Below are 14,059 nucleotides of genomic sequence, written 5' to 3' on the forward strand. Positions count from 1 at the left end.
AGAACCTTCTCAGACTACGCCTACCTTTGCTACTTCCTAAGCGTGGTCCACAGACGCAGGCTTAATAACCGCATAATAAGCTTCGTCAATATGGCTGTCATTGGAAAGATCTACGGCGGTGCCCCCGAGAGCCCCAAGGTTTGGAGGGTGAGTGACATCTGTGCGCAAATTTGGCGCTTACTGCGCATCGCGTCTCATGTCTGGTATCTGTATCTACCAGAGTTCTGAATCTGACCTTCCCTGAATACCTGGTACCGTACAGTCGCTCGCTGCCGCCAAGTACGCTGGTGTGGAGCTCGAATTCGTCAGGGCTTCTCTTCGCGATGGCGACTGCAGAAAGCCAGAGTACCTTGCCAAGTTCCCTATGGGCAAGATCCCTGCCTTCGAGGGCGCTGACGGCTTCCTTCTGACTGAGAGTCAGGCCATTGCCCGCTATGGTAAGTTATGCAATCTCAACGTATAATTACGGATGTAACGCTGTTAAAGGGAAAGGAAAGAAGAGGCAGCGATGATGGTATGTTTACATACGTTATCCCTGACTTAATCACTGTGTCGAAACAAATTGACGCAAAATGCGGCTGAGCTGTCTCTTCATGATCTGGTATTGGTGCGATGGAGAAAGGGGGTCCAAAACTTGTGACTGCAGGCCTTAGTCTCGCAATGCGCCACATGCTAACATGTTCATTTTGGTACCATCGTACAGTTGCTTCGTACGCGAAGAACGCTAACCTACTCGGCGCCGACGAGAAGAGCAGCGCGCAAGTTCAGCAGTGGAGCTCCTGGGGCGACGAGGAGCTTTTCAACAAGGGCCTTACTATTCTCCTGCCCAGCTTTGGATTCGGGGCGTACAACAAGGAGGCGGAGGCTTCCGCATGGGAGGCCATTCACCGTTCTCTCACATACCTCAACAACTACCTCAACAAGAACACCTTCCTTGTTGGCCACCGCGTTTCTCTCGCCGACCTCGTTGTTGCCGGAAACCTCAGAATGCTCTTCACCTCCCTTGCGGGTGAGGGCGTTCGCAACAAATACCCCAACGTAACACGCTACTTCAACACTGTGTTCGGCCAACCGACCATCGTGGACATTGTATCCAAGGCCGAGCTCCTCAAGGAGAACTTCAAGTTCACTGCACCAAAGAAGGAGGCTGCCCCTGCTGCCGCTGCCGCTGCCGCCCCCGCTGCGGGCGCATCTGCCAAGAAGTCAAAGTCGAAGAAGAAGGACGATGACGATGACGATGAAGAACCCCTTGTTCCCGCCGAGCCAAAGGTCAAGAACCCGCTCGACGACCTCCCCAAATCACCTTTCATCCTTGACGAGTGGAAGCGCGTCTACTCAAACCAGGACACCCGCAAGGAGGCCCTCCCGTGGTTCTTCCAGAACTTCGACTACGACGGATACTCAGTCTGGCGGTTTGACTTCAAGTACAACGAGGTGAGTAAAGTTTTTGCTGTGAGAGAGTGTAACGTGATGAATTTATATAAATCAAAGCATGTATTAGAGCCTTCGTTAGCCTCGCGCTGGCGTCATGGCATCAACGATTCGATTCTGATCTTTCCATCTTCAGGTCTTATGAATATCTTTGGCTGACATTGGATTATTTCTGTCACAATAGGAGCTCACCCAGATCTTCATGTCTGCAAACCAAATTGGCGGCTTCTTCAACCGTCTTGTGAGTTCTGGTCCCCACTATTATAAGTCGTGCAGCAGAGATTGACCCCGTTGGTCCCTCGCTGGCATTCAACAGGAGGCGTCCCGCAAGTACGTCATGGGTACTGCCGGTGTCTTCGGCAAGGCCAACGACGGTGCCATCGCCGGTGTCGTCATCTGCCGTGGCAAGGAGTACCAGCCCGTCCTTGGCGTCGCCCCGGACCTGGAGAGCTACTCCGTCTCGCCTCTTGACCTCAAGAAGGACGAGGACAAGAAGTTCTTTGAGGACATGCTCGCTTGGGAGGCCTCCGTTAACGGCAAGGAGTGGGCAGACGGCAAGATCCTCAAGTAAAGTAACGTGCGGCCTTCGCGTTTCCATCTAGCGGATTTTGCGCTTTACACCTTGGATTTTTTAGCTTCGTAATGACAATTGAACCGCATCTGTTCATTGATTTACTTGATCCCCAGCATGTCTTCGTACCACTTAAGCTCTTCTACCAATGCTCTCTTCTGGTTCTCTGCCTGGCGGAAGCCGTGCCCTTCCCCCTCAAAGAGGATGTATTTGACCTTGCACTTGTTCTTTTCCATCGTCTTGACGATCTCCTCGCTCTGATTAGGCGGAACCACCTTGTCTAGATCGCCTTGCAGTACAAGCACCGGTGCGCGGATCCGGTCGGCCATGTACAGCGGTGATCGATCGTGGTAGATCTGCGGGACCTCCTCTGGCGAGCCTCCCAGCAGGCCCAGCAAATACCGGCTCTCGAACTTATGGCTGTCGTGCGCGAGTGCGGTCAATTCAGAGATGCCGTAGCGCGATGTTCCGGCCGAAAATACCTCTGGATGAAGACATAGAGCAGCGAGAACTGTGTAGCCCCCCGAACTGCTGCCGCTAATGACAATTTTCTTTGTATCAGCTCGCGGTATGAATGATGTGCCGCTCTTCATCCCTGGCCCTTGCGAGGCAGAAGGGAACAGCGCCGGATAGACGGCTTGGTAGATGCGTTTGACCAGCGGCAGACGTGGTTGCAAATTCTTTGAAGACATTCAAACAAGCATGAGCCCCAAAATGCAAGTAGAGACGAGTTCAATAGTGCACTCACTGGGAAGAGAGGCACGAGTTTGCCTGTCTTGAGGATAGCCGCGACATAGGTATGTACGGACCAGCCCTTTAGCGCCTCGTTGACGACCAGATCCACCATGCGATCACGAGGTGTGAACGACAAGCTGACCGCGGTGACACGAAATGCAGCATCCGCACGATCTGCCCATGGCCATCGGAGCCCACGCCATGTTTCGCGCTGCAGGCCGAGGCCCGGAATGGCTTTGACGACCTCCTTTTGCACCTTACGTGCCTTGATCACCGCAATCACCGTTGCGAGTGAGAATGCTCCTTGAGCCATCCGCCGACCGACGGATGAGCAGGTGTCGCGGAAGAGTAGCATTGCAGCTGATGCGCCGAGCGCAATTGCGCTCAGTCCACTGATGATGCTGAAGATGCCCCAGTCACGCTTGTGATTCCGTAGGCTGACTTCGACGCTGCCGTCGGGCAATGCTTTCGTCTCGAAACACTCGAGCTGAGCCTTGGCCGTAGGTGCTTCGTAGATCGCTTCGCGATTTGGAACCTTCTGTGACGAAGTGGCTGCTCCTGTCGCTGCATCGAGTCCGCTTGACGCTGAGCCGAGGTACTTGGCGGCTGCAACGCAGTCCTCGACATCCACCACACCCCATTGGCCCGTGAGCCTGTTCATGTAATCCCGACCGTAACCAGTGCTGCCACCATAGTTAACATAGCAGACTGTGTGTGCGATAGATTAAAACCCTGATTGTCAGTATGCGTGTCAAGCAAGCTCGAGCTGCACGGAGTACCGACCCATCCAGCCTCGAGATGTCCAGAAAGCGATGTCCAGATTGAGGCCCGCTTGAGCCGCGCCTGTCGGTCCTCCATGGACAGCGATGCGGCATGGCGGCGACGTTCCTGGCGGTGCTTCGAAATCAGGACTGTGAGGCGGGAAGATGACCGCATGAGCAGTTGCCACTTTGCCATTCTGAATTCAGAGGGAACCGTCAGTGAATGCATAGTTGATCGGCAGTGGCAAGTTCCTCACGGGCAAGGTAGTAGGAAACTCAATTTCCTCGGATGTTGTGAACCATTCCTTGCCAACGACACCGTCTTGAACGATGTTGCTCGTGCGTCTGATGACATGGATGTCATGCTCCGCCAGTTTAAAGCATTCACTGCCCTTCTTGAGCGCACTGATCGCAGCTTTCAAGTCTACGGCCACAAGCGCACCGGGTTTATCATGCCAACAGGCGTTGACAACGATGGAAGACGCAGATGTGGCACAAATACTGCTCAGTGTCGCGAACGCCGAATCAACCACTAGGGAGCTCTTGCTAGGTAGGTCGATGAGCCCCAGCACGCTGTGGCCTCCACGGGTAATGATGACAGCGATTGTCTCGGTCGAGAGAATTGTATACGTCGATGTCCCCAGAGACCATGCAGGCTGTTGCATGTCGCCTTTCTTCAAAGTCGAGCCATGCGCCACAAGCTCTGGTTCCGTAATGCTTAGTCGCGTTGATTTGCTAGCATATTGGATTCTGACCGAGTATATTTTCCCAAAGCCTGTACGGTCGGAGGTGAAGTAGAGGGTTTCTGGAGAGGCAGCAGGAACCGTTTCACCGAACAACGGCATCCATTTTGGTTGCTGCATGACTTCGCCGTCATCACTTCCTTTCTGTGCGAGGCCTTTCGCGATCCCAGCGACCTCCCCGACAATATGTCTGGCCTGCACGTCGAAGCTTGCGACTCTGATCTCCGTGCTCCAAAATGGCATGCTGGGGTGATTCCATTGGACCCAAGCAATTTTGTCACCAGCTGGATTGAAGCTTGGGAACGCGTAAAAGTCGGCGCCAGAGACGAGCTGTTGCACTTTGGACGTGGACGTATCGAGAAGTACGAGGCTGTTGACGATTGTGGATGGCGTATCAACCGTGCGGTCTTCAAGGATACATAGGACGAGGTGTGGGTGCGTAGGGTGGGGTTGGAAACTTGCGAATCGGTGCGCTGGGTTGTCTATTGAACAAGTGTGTATGTGTCGGCAAATTGGTAACTGGAGCATGCCATCACTTTGAAAGCACTGTTAAGCCAAACACTTACCCGGTGACACTTTTACTGGCTGTTGTTCGACATTTGTTATACAGTATACATCGCACTTGCTGGGACTGTAGTCCGTAAATACGATGCTGCCATCGCTACCCACGCCCATGGCACCTCCACCATACTCGTGCACCCCGCTTCGAGCATTGTACTTTCCACCGGTCACATCATTCGCCGACGAGGATGGGGATGCGCCTGTTGATGTGGACGCGCGAATGAGGGCAGCACGTCCCTTTTCGCTGGGCCGATCTTCGGTGAATAGAATGTCAGCCGGAGCGTCAGTGGTTTGTGTGCAGCTGGCAAGCAGAGGATAAAAGGAGCAAGTCTCCGAAAACCGTATATTCTTCTGCACAAGTAGGTCTGGCGAAATTGGCGACTGCCAGCGACCGTACGGCACAACCTTCTTGGCTTGATGCCCCTTGGGCAAGGAAGTTGACATTGTCCGGCTTGTAAAGTATACTGTGCCGGGTCTGGAAAACGGTGTAACTGCAAGCGCAGTTCGCTGTGGCGTGGAAACAGGCTGTAGGTTGAGCACGGAGCGGACAACCCTCCCGCCAATTGGTTCGAAGTAGGAGAGCACTGCCCTCATCAAACCCGAATCTATGCCACGGATCTGGAAGCTGAGGGCGAGTCACACACACCCGTCCTGTTGGCCGCAGAGACGTTTTGGATCTGGCACGGCAATGTCGAATGGTCGGGCGCGCAGGCACCGCTGCATGCTCCCGTAAGAGTCGTCACTTTCCTATCTGTGTGCGCCCAGTCATCAGTCCATGCAGTCCTGCTGCTGTTACAATAAAGTTGCCGAGGGGTTCGGTTTGAGGGTTAGGGTTACTGATTGCACGGGCACCGTGCAACTCTCATCGTCATCATTCGATCTTGTCGGTGTCTTGTCGTTGACGATAAGGAAAGTCGCCGAGGCCATCCTAACTTTTGGTCGATGCTCTGGTCATCCTATCGATTTTACCAGACATCTGCAGTGAATGGTGTCAGCATCGCCAGTGCCATGCTTGCGAGAGAAGTTTCTTGCAAGCCGTCTGATCGCTACTAAGACAGTGCGCCACTGCAAGGGTTGAGCATCATGGCGGCTGCGCCACCCCTAAACGACGCAGATGCGAGAGCGATCATGGAGAGACGGGTTAAGGTAATCTACGCCTCGCAGACGGGTAATGCAGAGGATGTCGCGGATCGTATTGCACAATTGGCACGGCGAAAGCGCTTTGGTGCACAGGTACTAGATATCGCTGACTATGATGTGGTGCGTTGTAGAAGCCATTATGAGGCAGAACTCTCGCTTCCTGTCATGATTGTTGACGCCACACTATCTCACGTACAGACCGAGCTTGTCGAGGAGCCTCAACCGGTCATATTCATCATCTCAACGACCGGACTAGGAGATTTCCCCAGCTCTGCGCGCCCATTCTGGCGCTTTCTCCTGCGCAAAGACCTCCCAGTAGATATTCTGTCCGACCTCAACTTCACCGTTTTTGGCCTTGGTGACAGCAGCTATGCCAAATTCTGCTGGCCGGCTCGCTTGCTCAGGCGGCGGCTCGAAAGCTTGGGCGCCGTAGAATACGTCAAGGGCGAGGATGCTGATGACCAGCATCCAATGGGGTAAGTCGTAGATGCCCAGATTTGTCAAAGGATGATACTCGAACTAAGGCTGATCCTTTTGGGAAACCGACGCACAGAATTGAAGGTGCTCTCGTGCCTTTCCTCCAGACGCTGTTCACTCAACTCCAATCTGATTTCGTGTTGCCCACGTCGCTCAAGGAGATTCCAGAATATGAGCTTCTACCCCCGCAAATAACTGTGCGCCTATTGTCCCATAGCCTGGCGACTGGGCAGACAAGCAATGCTTCCGCCATTAACGGATCAGCAACCAGCAATGGGAAGGAGAAGGTACGGCAGGGCCTCGCACGACTCACGCGCAACGAGCGCATGACTGCGCGAGACCATTGGCAAGATGTTCGGCTACTTGAGTTCGAGCACGTCGGATGGCGCAGTCTTTCGGATGATCTCAACTCAAACGATGATCCCGAGCGTGAGTGCAGATGGTTGCAAATGAATTCACACGACAAAAGCGGAGGAGAGTGCTACTCAGATATGAAGTACGAAGCAGGCGACATATTTTGCGTGAAGGCGCATAATTCAGATGCACATGTGGACCGTTTCTTCGCTCGCATGGGGTGGTCGAATATGAAGGAGGAACTTGTACAGTTGGAATGTCTTTCGCAAAGTAAGTCTGAATGGTCAATTGTACGGGTGTGAACTCCTCTGATTGTCTCGCTTCCGAATAAACAGCCCGCAAGCTCCCGCCCGATATACCACGCCGACTGAAGCTCAGCGATCTTGTCAAGTCACATCTGGACATATGCTCAGTCCCACGGCCCTCTTTCTTCCACACCATACGCCAATTCAGTCCCGCTGGCTCAATGGAACGAGAGAAGCTGGACGAGTACTGCACGCCTGGTGAGGGTGCGGACGACATGTTCGACTATGCTATGCGCGTCAGAAGAACCATCTTGGAAGTTCTGGAAGAGTTTCAATCAGTCAACTTTGGCCTGGAGCGGCTCTGTGAAGTCGTGCCATTCACGAGGGAACGGCAATTCAGCATCGCTTCCAGCGCCGAGTATCTCGACTTTCAGAAATCTGGAAAAGGGCAACAAGGGAAGGGTGCCTCGCTTGCGAATAAACGTAGCTCAGATAAAGTGCAACTCGCAGTGGCGATCGTCAAGTACAAGACGCGTCTCCGCGAACCGAGGAGAGGCGTTTGCACGGCTTGGCTGTCCGCCCTCGAAGTGGGGACTGCTGCAGCTGATCAGATCCCATATCGGATAGAGAAGGGTACTATGCGACTCCCTCAAGACGATACCACACCCGTCCTGTACATCGGTCCTGGTACCGGCGTGGCGCCGATGAGGGCCTTCTTACAGCAGAGGCTTTTGAGCCGTGAGCGCGAGTGTTCATGTACAGTGGTCGAAGCTAAAGAGCATGATGAGACGAACGGGAAGGCCATTGCAGGGCATGGCGCAAAGGAAGCTGCAAACCGCATCTTCCTCGGCTTCCGACATTCGCAGAAGGATTTCTTGTTCGCAGAGGAATGGCAGCGCTGGTCGCGTTTGGGCTTTCTGGAGTGGCGCTTGGCCGCTTCACGCGAGAGCGCATCCGGCGAAAAATTCTACGTGCAAGACCTGATCAAGCAGGACAGCGCACTCCTGTGGAGGCATATTGGCGAACAAGGCGGATACGTGCTCATCTCGGGCTCGTCCGGCAAGATGCCAGAGGCGGTGCGCGAGGCGCTCCGGGAGGTTTGCAAACAAGAAGCCGACATGGACGACGAACAGGCCGCGAGGTTCCTGCAGGCCATGGTAGCACAAAGACGCCTGCAAGAAGAATGCTGGAGCTGAGCACAACTTGCATTCCACCGTTTCCCCTATTCTGTAAGGGAGCTCCCCTTACTTGCATTAATGAAAAATATGCGGTATATAGTCCCGCTCTAGAAAATGACAATTGGTGACATGTGAGGAGCCGATATATAGCATGTCCCGCTGCAGAGCAGATGAAAGATAGCGTTACAATTTGTGGGGAAAGCTCGTTCCGGGTCGTCAAATGCGTCGAACGTAAGGTCCATTCATGATGTTAGAGGCCGTGTTGGTGGTTTGTGAAGGGGTGGCTTTAAGTTCCTCGAGTGCCCGTCACGCCCAGCCGCCTGGGAACGGGGCGTGATTGCTGGCTGCGCTGCCTTCGCGATCAACGTGCTGTGCATGCGGGACGAGCGAGGCTGTCACATGGCGCTCCGGCGAGCCATTTTCGTCTGGAAGCTCGCTAGTGCTTTCCAAACGAGTGCCGTGGCTGGCGTTCCACGACGCACGCTTTGTGTGAGTGCCTATGACGTTGCCGCCACCTACACCTCTGCTCGAGGAGATCGATGGCGAAAGCACGCTGGAACGGTTGGACAAGTGGCCCTGGCTGTTATCGGTGCGTTCAGATCGATCGGCACGCTCAGCTGATCCGACGCTCTCGATGGCGGAAAGCTTGCGCACGAGCTTGCCGAGCGTGCGGACATACTGTGGGACGTGCTCATTCCGCGCATCGACGGACAGGCGGTCGCCGCTGGTGTTGTTGGCCGAGTCGGTCGAGTCGTCAGAACCCCAAGTGCTGTTGGCTGCGTAGTGCCTTGTCTGATGCAAGATCTCGTGCGCGGTGATGGACTGCACTTCGGGCATGTGCGGCAGGTCATCGCCGGCGGCTGTGTGGCCGGCGTTGGCCATCGCTTTGGCCGCTGCTGCGCGCCGCTCTTGACTTGGTGTCCGCTTGTGGCCAGCCGTATTGGAGCTGCTCTGAGCCTGTTGGTGCCGCTCATCGACGTCATAGGCGTTCGGACTCCTGCGTACAGAAGTGGCGCGCGACGCTGCCTCACTCCCCACATCCATCGTGGGCTCTCGGCCGTGGAACCAGCCGCTAACGCCGAGCTTGGAACCGTTACGCTGTAGGTCGGTATGCGGATGCGCGCTGGTGCCCCACAGCGAGTCCCAAACTTTGGCAAGCAAGCTGCTAGGCTCACGCTCGCCATGGCCCAGGTGGTGCTCAGTGGAATGAAGGTAGAGTGGATAGTCATCGACGGCGTGTGCTTCGTTGACAGGGACACTGCGATAGTCACCACCACAGGCGGCAGAAGCTGCGGTAGCTGTGGATGCCTCACCGCGCTGCCAATGGAACCGGTCGAGACGCGGAGGCGAGTTTCCCATGGCCAGCATCTGTGTGCGCTCCGAATCGAGGCGTCTGTGAGACTGCGTGGATGAGTGCGCGTGGGACACCTTTTCCGTCGTCGCGTCGTCGCGTCGCACCTCGTACTCTGCTTCAGGCATGTAGCGCTCCTCGACGAACGCTGCGTACTGCTGCACGTCCGCTTTGGTGAGCGTCTTCTCATCAAAGTTGCCGGGCCCGTTGACGCCATGCTTCATCTCCTCCTCAAGCAAGCGGTGCATCTCTGCGCTCTCCTCGACGCCTCCGATCTCCTGGACACCCTTCTCGAGTGTGTGGTTGTAGCGTGCGAGTGCGATGAGCCAGAGCGTAAAGAAAATAACGATCAGTCCGAGTCGGACGCCGCCTGCGACGACGAACATCTTGACAGCCGCTTTACCACCCTGGCCGCCCGGTTTGCAGTCCTGGGCATCGGTGCTGAGCGGCGACGCGTCGGAGGCGTTCCAGAGCAGATCAAAGTCCCACGTTCCTGCACATCGCCGACCGACGTCGCGCGTTGCACCTTGGGGCGACGAGGCGTCCGGACCACCCACAGTATACTGCCTATGCCAGAGAATGATCAGCGCCAGGTTGGCAGCGGCAGAAGCGAGCTGCAACGTCGTGGATAGGACGGCGCAGAACCAAGCAAAGGCCAAGCCGCATGTCCGGCGGCGGGTCTGCAAGTGTGTGATACATTGAATATGGATGCTCGCCGTACGCCACAGTGAGCTTGGACTTACAGCTCGAAGGTAGACCACCACTGCGAGTATGCCGGCAATGCTCCCAGCAGCAGCGGAGAAATCGACAAGACAGAGTAGCCTGGCCAGCTCATCAATTGGGGTTCGGCTTCCAGCTGGTGCATTGCTGAGCGGTATTGTGCCCGGGCTCAGGTTGAGCCAGGAGATAATGTAGCGCGCCATAAAGTACGTCGTCATGGCTAGGACGATGAGCGAGAAAGCGCCTGTCCACATGCGCCAGCGCATGCGGAGCTCCTTGACGCCTGCGTCGCGCAGTCGTTTCATCTCCCGGTCGACGAGTACGGCATTGCCCCCTTTGAGCGCCATGGGGGTCAAAGGGTCGGCCAATGTGTCGTAGTATCCCTCGTCGTAGCCGGCCTTTCCTAAGGAGCTCCGAGTGGATCGAGTAGGCAAGGCCGTGTACCGATCCCCTGGCAATCCACTTTTGTCAACTCCGTCAAGGATCGTATCAGGCATGTGTGGCAGTGCGTCACCATGAATCGGGTCCTTTTTCTGCTCTCTCCGAGCAGCTTTGATCCGTCTCTTCTCCGCCTTGCTGGCTGTCGCTTCGGCGCGCCTCTCATTCTTGGCATCCTTTTTGCTCTTTTTTGCCGCTTTCGCCCGCGCTTGCTGCTCCGCCTTGTCAATCACAAGAGCGGCTTGGCGCACCTTGCCTCTGCTTGTAGACGAGTTCGCGGCGGCAGAGAACTGCGCGTGTGAGGAGGGCGAGAAGGAGCCCGTGCCACCATAGCCTGCGGATGCGAATGCAGGGGATGAAGATGACTGGATGTCGTTGCTGTTTGCATATGTGCACTGTTGTTTTTGTTGCTGCTGCTGATGTTGCTGATGAGTATGCGGTTTGAAGGAAGAATGTTCGAGGGATTTGCGATGGTTCATGTCGTAGTGGACGAGGGTCATGAATGCGTCCTGCGTAGAAGCCGGTTGGCTTCCTTGCTTGTGTCCCGCTGCGGTAAGAGCCACGGCGAGCTGTCCACCAGCAGAATCGGCAGAGAGCCGCCTTTGGCCGCTCATCTTGCCGGTATGGGTGGTGTTTAGACGATGCGCCACGTCTTTGTTGTACTGCGCAGCGTAGATGCAGGTCTCCTACAGAGGGAGGTGTACAATTGGATCGTGAGTCGTTCGTGAAAAGCGTCCTGGGTCCGTCCAGACGCAAAAGATGGTGCCGGCACAGAGCTTCCAAGGCAAGGGCAGTCGTTTGAGTTCGTTAATATGCGTAAAGCTTAAGCGTCAGTCGTAAAGGCCGAGATCGAGGGTATAAGCCGCGCCAAGGTTTACAGACGGACGGATGGAGGCGCTAGCACACTGAGCTCTTGCGTCAACCACGGCTCAAGGTAAAGCCTAAAGGGCTAGCAGTCAGCTACAAGGAGCCTCCTTCCGATCCTGCTCCTCTGAGCACCACGCGCGGATGTGAGCTGAAATAGAGAGAAACACGTATCCATACCCCAAAGGCAGGCATGCTATAATGGGTCTCTCTTATGGACAACGCGCCCCCCATATTTCTCTTGTCTCCACACGACTCTTTCTCAGGGGTCTGTGTGCTGATCATCGGCATTCGATACGACAATCTGAGGAGGGCGGAACTCCGAGTGCTGCAGTTTTTTCTTTTCAGCATCTTCGTGCCGGGAAAAAAGAAAGAATATCAACCCACCTGCTCTTCTGTTCCCTGCCCAGTCTCTAAGTGCAGGGGGAGCGTGGTTCGTGAACGCGAGAGTGAACCCCAAACGTGCAAAGCCCGTGAGCATGTCGCAACAGGTTGTAGGGAAGCAGGTTGAGAGAGAAACACGAGAGATTCGACGCTTTTGGTGTTTCAGCGCGCTTGTTAAGGAAGGCATCTCTTCGCTTGCTGCAGTCATAGGATGCCCTTCAAAACATTACCCCGCTGTTTTCTCTCGTCGGCGGAGTAGGATTTTCCACTCTCAAGGTCATCAGCGACCAGATGGAGTTCCCGTATGATACAGTTGGAGACAGTGGAAAGAATACAACTAACTTCATAGATGTGAGGTCAAACTGGCGAACGCATGACCATCGACAACACCAGCAATTCCTCGGACACGAGGACGCGCGAGACGATGCCGGGAGGGCCAGCAAGAGAGTAGCCAGAGGAAGCGCTTGAATTTATTTGTTCTTCGTTTGCCTGCAAATAGAGCGCAGAGTGAAGCAGAGCAATACGATCAGTGATTGGTTCAGCAGAGAGAGCAAAGAGTTTGTACTGCCGCTCGCAATTGCGGAGGCGGTGGGTTTGAGAGGGGGAAGAGACCTGGCGAGAGGAAGCGCACCTGTAGCTGAATCGCTTCCGCGTCGGCGCAAATTCACCAAGCTTGTGCCCAACCATCTCTTCTGTGATCGAGACGGGGATGTGGTGCTTGCCGTTGTGTACGAGGAACTTGAGGCTGTGATAAAGCGAAGCGATCGCCGTTTGCGTGCAGCAGTGTTGTTAGACGAGAGATAGCATCACATACAGCCGGACAGGAACGTGGACGAGGAGATACGAAGCGTCAGCCGCGGCATCATGATACATCCTGCGTATCTAGAACAGTACCGGAGTCTCACCCAACGAAATTCGGCAGGATGGTGCAAGCTCTGGCGTTTGTCCTGATCGGTGTGTTGTTCTTAAATGCTTCTTGCAGGTTCGGAAAGGCGACGAAAAACGGACCTATACAGACAATATCAAATAGAACCGGAAATAGGCGTATCAAGCGAGCACCGAGTGGGAGGCAATGGTTTTGGCGGACGAAGGGAAGAGGTCAGCTTCGAGGTCAGACTATGCATCTCTCCAGCGATGAGCCACTAGCGCACCTTTCCAGGCCGATCGCGCCCGCACCGCTAGTGACGGCAGCATCCTGAACAACGAGTCAATCAGACCTCCAATGAAAGTTCGGGACTCCGGAGCACAAAATGCGCTTGAGCGAAGAAGCGCCAGTATGAAGAGCGATGCGAACTTGGAAGTGCGAAGGCTTTCTACAGTTTCTCCTGTCGTCTTTCCTTAGTAGAAATCGCCGGGAAGAAAGAAGCGCAAGCAAAAGTCGCCGATGTCACGATCGACAAGTTGCCGATGCGGGGGTGATGGCGTAAAGCTTGAGACAGCCTTCATTTCACCGTACCTGCGCCGTGCGCATTGGGGTCTTCTGTAAACTGTATTTAATCAATTGTACATTCATCCCTCCAGCGCATGGCATCGACCTCCGGGGCGGTCAAAATGTGCTGAAGGTCGGCGGAAAAGCGTTCCCGTTTGTCAGGCACACTTTGATGGCCGCGTGTGTCAAAGTTGTCGCCGAGCCGTTCACGGCCAGTCACACCCTTGAATCCGAGCAGGCCAAACACATTTACCCCTTCGCTTCCGTGGAGAGCGTGGGGGGCGGTTGCGTGTGGGTGCGGGCGCTTCAGAACACGGTCAACAAGCCGCCCTGGACCTGCCCTTGTCAAGACCCCACCTGACGAGAGAGTACACATCCAAGGCCCTGCGCTGCCGATGCCGATCCTTCTACGTCAACTCGACTGGGTGGAAAGCGCGACGCCACCGCACACCCGCTCCCTCCCGCTCTCGCCGAGTGCGTGCCAGCAGCTCGAAGGATGCTCGGAGATTGTGCGGGGAATGACATGGTAGAAGAGGCTAAGGGCAACGGCAATGTCGCTTTCTTTGGGATCAGTTAGCCGTCGAGAGTGCGCCTGGTAGTGGACCGTCGCCCGGCCAACAAGCTCCTCAAACTGATACACTCTCCACGTGCGTTCGCAATGTCTGGTCATTTCTCGC

General features: G+C 55.2%; 5 protein-coding genes across 5 annotated transcripts; 2 read left to right on the forward strand and 3 right to left on the reverse strand.

Annotated features, from left to right (window-relative positions):
- Positions 1 to 7: 7 nt before the first annotated feature.
- K437DRAFT_259152 (eEF1-gamma domain-containing protein) lies at positions 8 to 2,235 on the forward strand. Its single transcript, XM_013385526.1, has 5 exons — positions 8 to 147; positions 263 to 437; positions 704 to 1,434; positions 1,616 to 1,672; positions 1,748 to 2,235. The coding sequence occupies exons 1-5, from the start codon at positions 91 to 93 to the stop codon at positions 2,000 to 2,002; spliced, it is 1,275 nt and encodes a 424-aa protein (XP_013240980.1). The 5' UTR covers positions 8 to 90; the 3' UTR covers positions 2,003 to 2,235.
- K437DRAFT_13792 (alpha/beta-hydrolase) lies at positions 2,053 to 4,927 on the reverse strand. Its single transcript, XM_013385503.1, has 4 exons — positions 3,756 to 4,927; positions 3,521 to 3,695; positions 2,751 to 3,445; positions 2,053 to 2,682 (listed from the first exon to the last, which is right to left on the reverse strand). Exons 1-4 carry the CDS (start codon positions 4,767 to 4,769, stop codon positions 2,104 to 2,106), a joined length of 2,463 nt encoding a protein of 820 aa, XP_013240957.1. The 5' UTR covers positions 4,770 to 4,927; the 3' UTR covers positions 2,053 to 2,103.
- An 865-nt stretch (positions 4,928 to 5,792) lies between these two features.
- Positions 5,793 to 8,322, forward strand: K437DRAFT_239658 (riboflavin synthase domain-like protein). Its single transcript, XM_013385527.1, has 4 exons — positions 5,793 to 6,062; positions 6,141 to 6,418; positions 6,496 to 7,043; positions 7,109 to 8,322. The coding sequence occupies exons 1-4, from the start codon at positions 5,886 to 5,888 to the stop codon at positions 8,212 to 8,214; spliced, it is 2,109 nt and encodes a 702-aa protein (XP_013240981.1). The 5' UTR covers positions 5,793 to 5,885; the 3' UTR covers positions 8,215 to 8,322.
- Positions 8,323 to 8,358: 36 nt separating this feature from the next.
- On the reverse strand, positions 8,359 to 11,492 carry K437DRAFT_13855 (uncharacterized protein). Its single transcript, XM_013385504.1, has 2 exons — positions 10,291 to 11,492; positions 8,359 to 10,227 (listed from the first exon to the last, which is right to left on the reverse strand). The coding sequence occupies exons 1-2, from the start codon at positions 11,317 to 11,319 to the stop codon at positions 8,503 to 8,505; spliced, it is 2,754 nt and encodes a 917-aa protein (XP_013240958.1). The 5' UTR covers positions 11,320 to 11,492; the 3' UTR covers positions 8,359 to 8,502.
- A 748-nt stretch (positions 11,493 to 12,240) lies between these two features.
- On the reverse strand, positions 12,241 to 13,254 carry K437DRAFT_239662 (putative mitochondrial ribosomal protein S19). Its single transcript, XM_013385528.1, has 4 exons — positions 13,105 to 13,254; positions 12,859 to 12,961; positions 12,585 to 12,698; positions 12,241 to 12,442 (listed from the first exon to the last, which is right to left on the reverse strand). Exons 1-4 carry the CDS (start codon positions 13,145 to 13,147, stop codon positions 12,424 to 12,426), a joined length of 279 nt encoding a protein of 92 aa, XP_013240982.1. The 5' UTR covers positions 13,148 to 13,254; the 3' UTR covers positions 12,241 to 12,423.
- Positions 13,255 to 14,059: the final 805 nt, after the last annotated feature.

The sequence above is a fragment of the Tilletiaria anomala genome, assembly GCF_000711695.1.
Source record: "Tilletiaria anomala UBC 951 chromosome Unknown K437scaffold_107, whole genome shotgun sequence".
NCBI lineage: Eukaryota > Fungi > Basidiomycota > Exobasidiomycetes > Georgefischeriales > Tilletiariaceae > Tilletiaria > Tilletiaria anomala.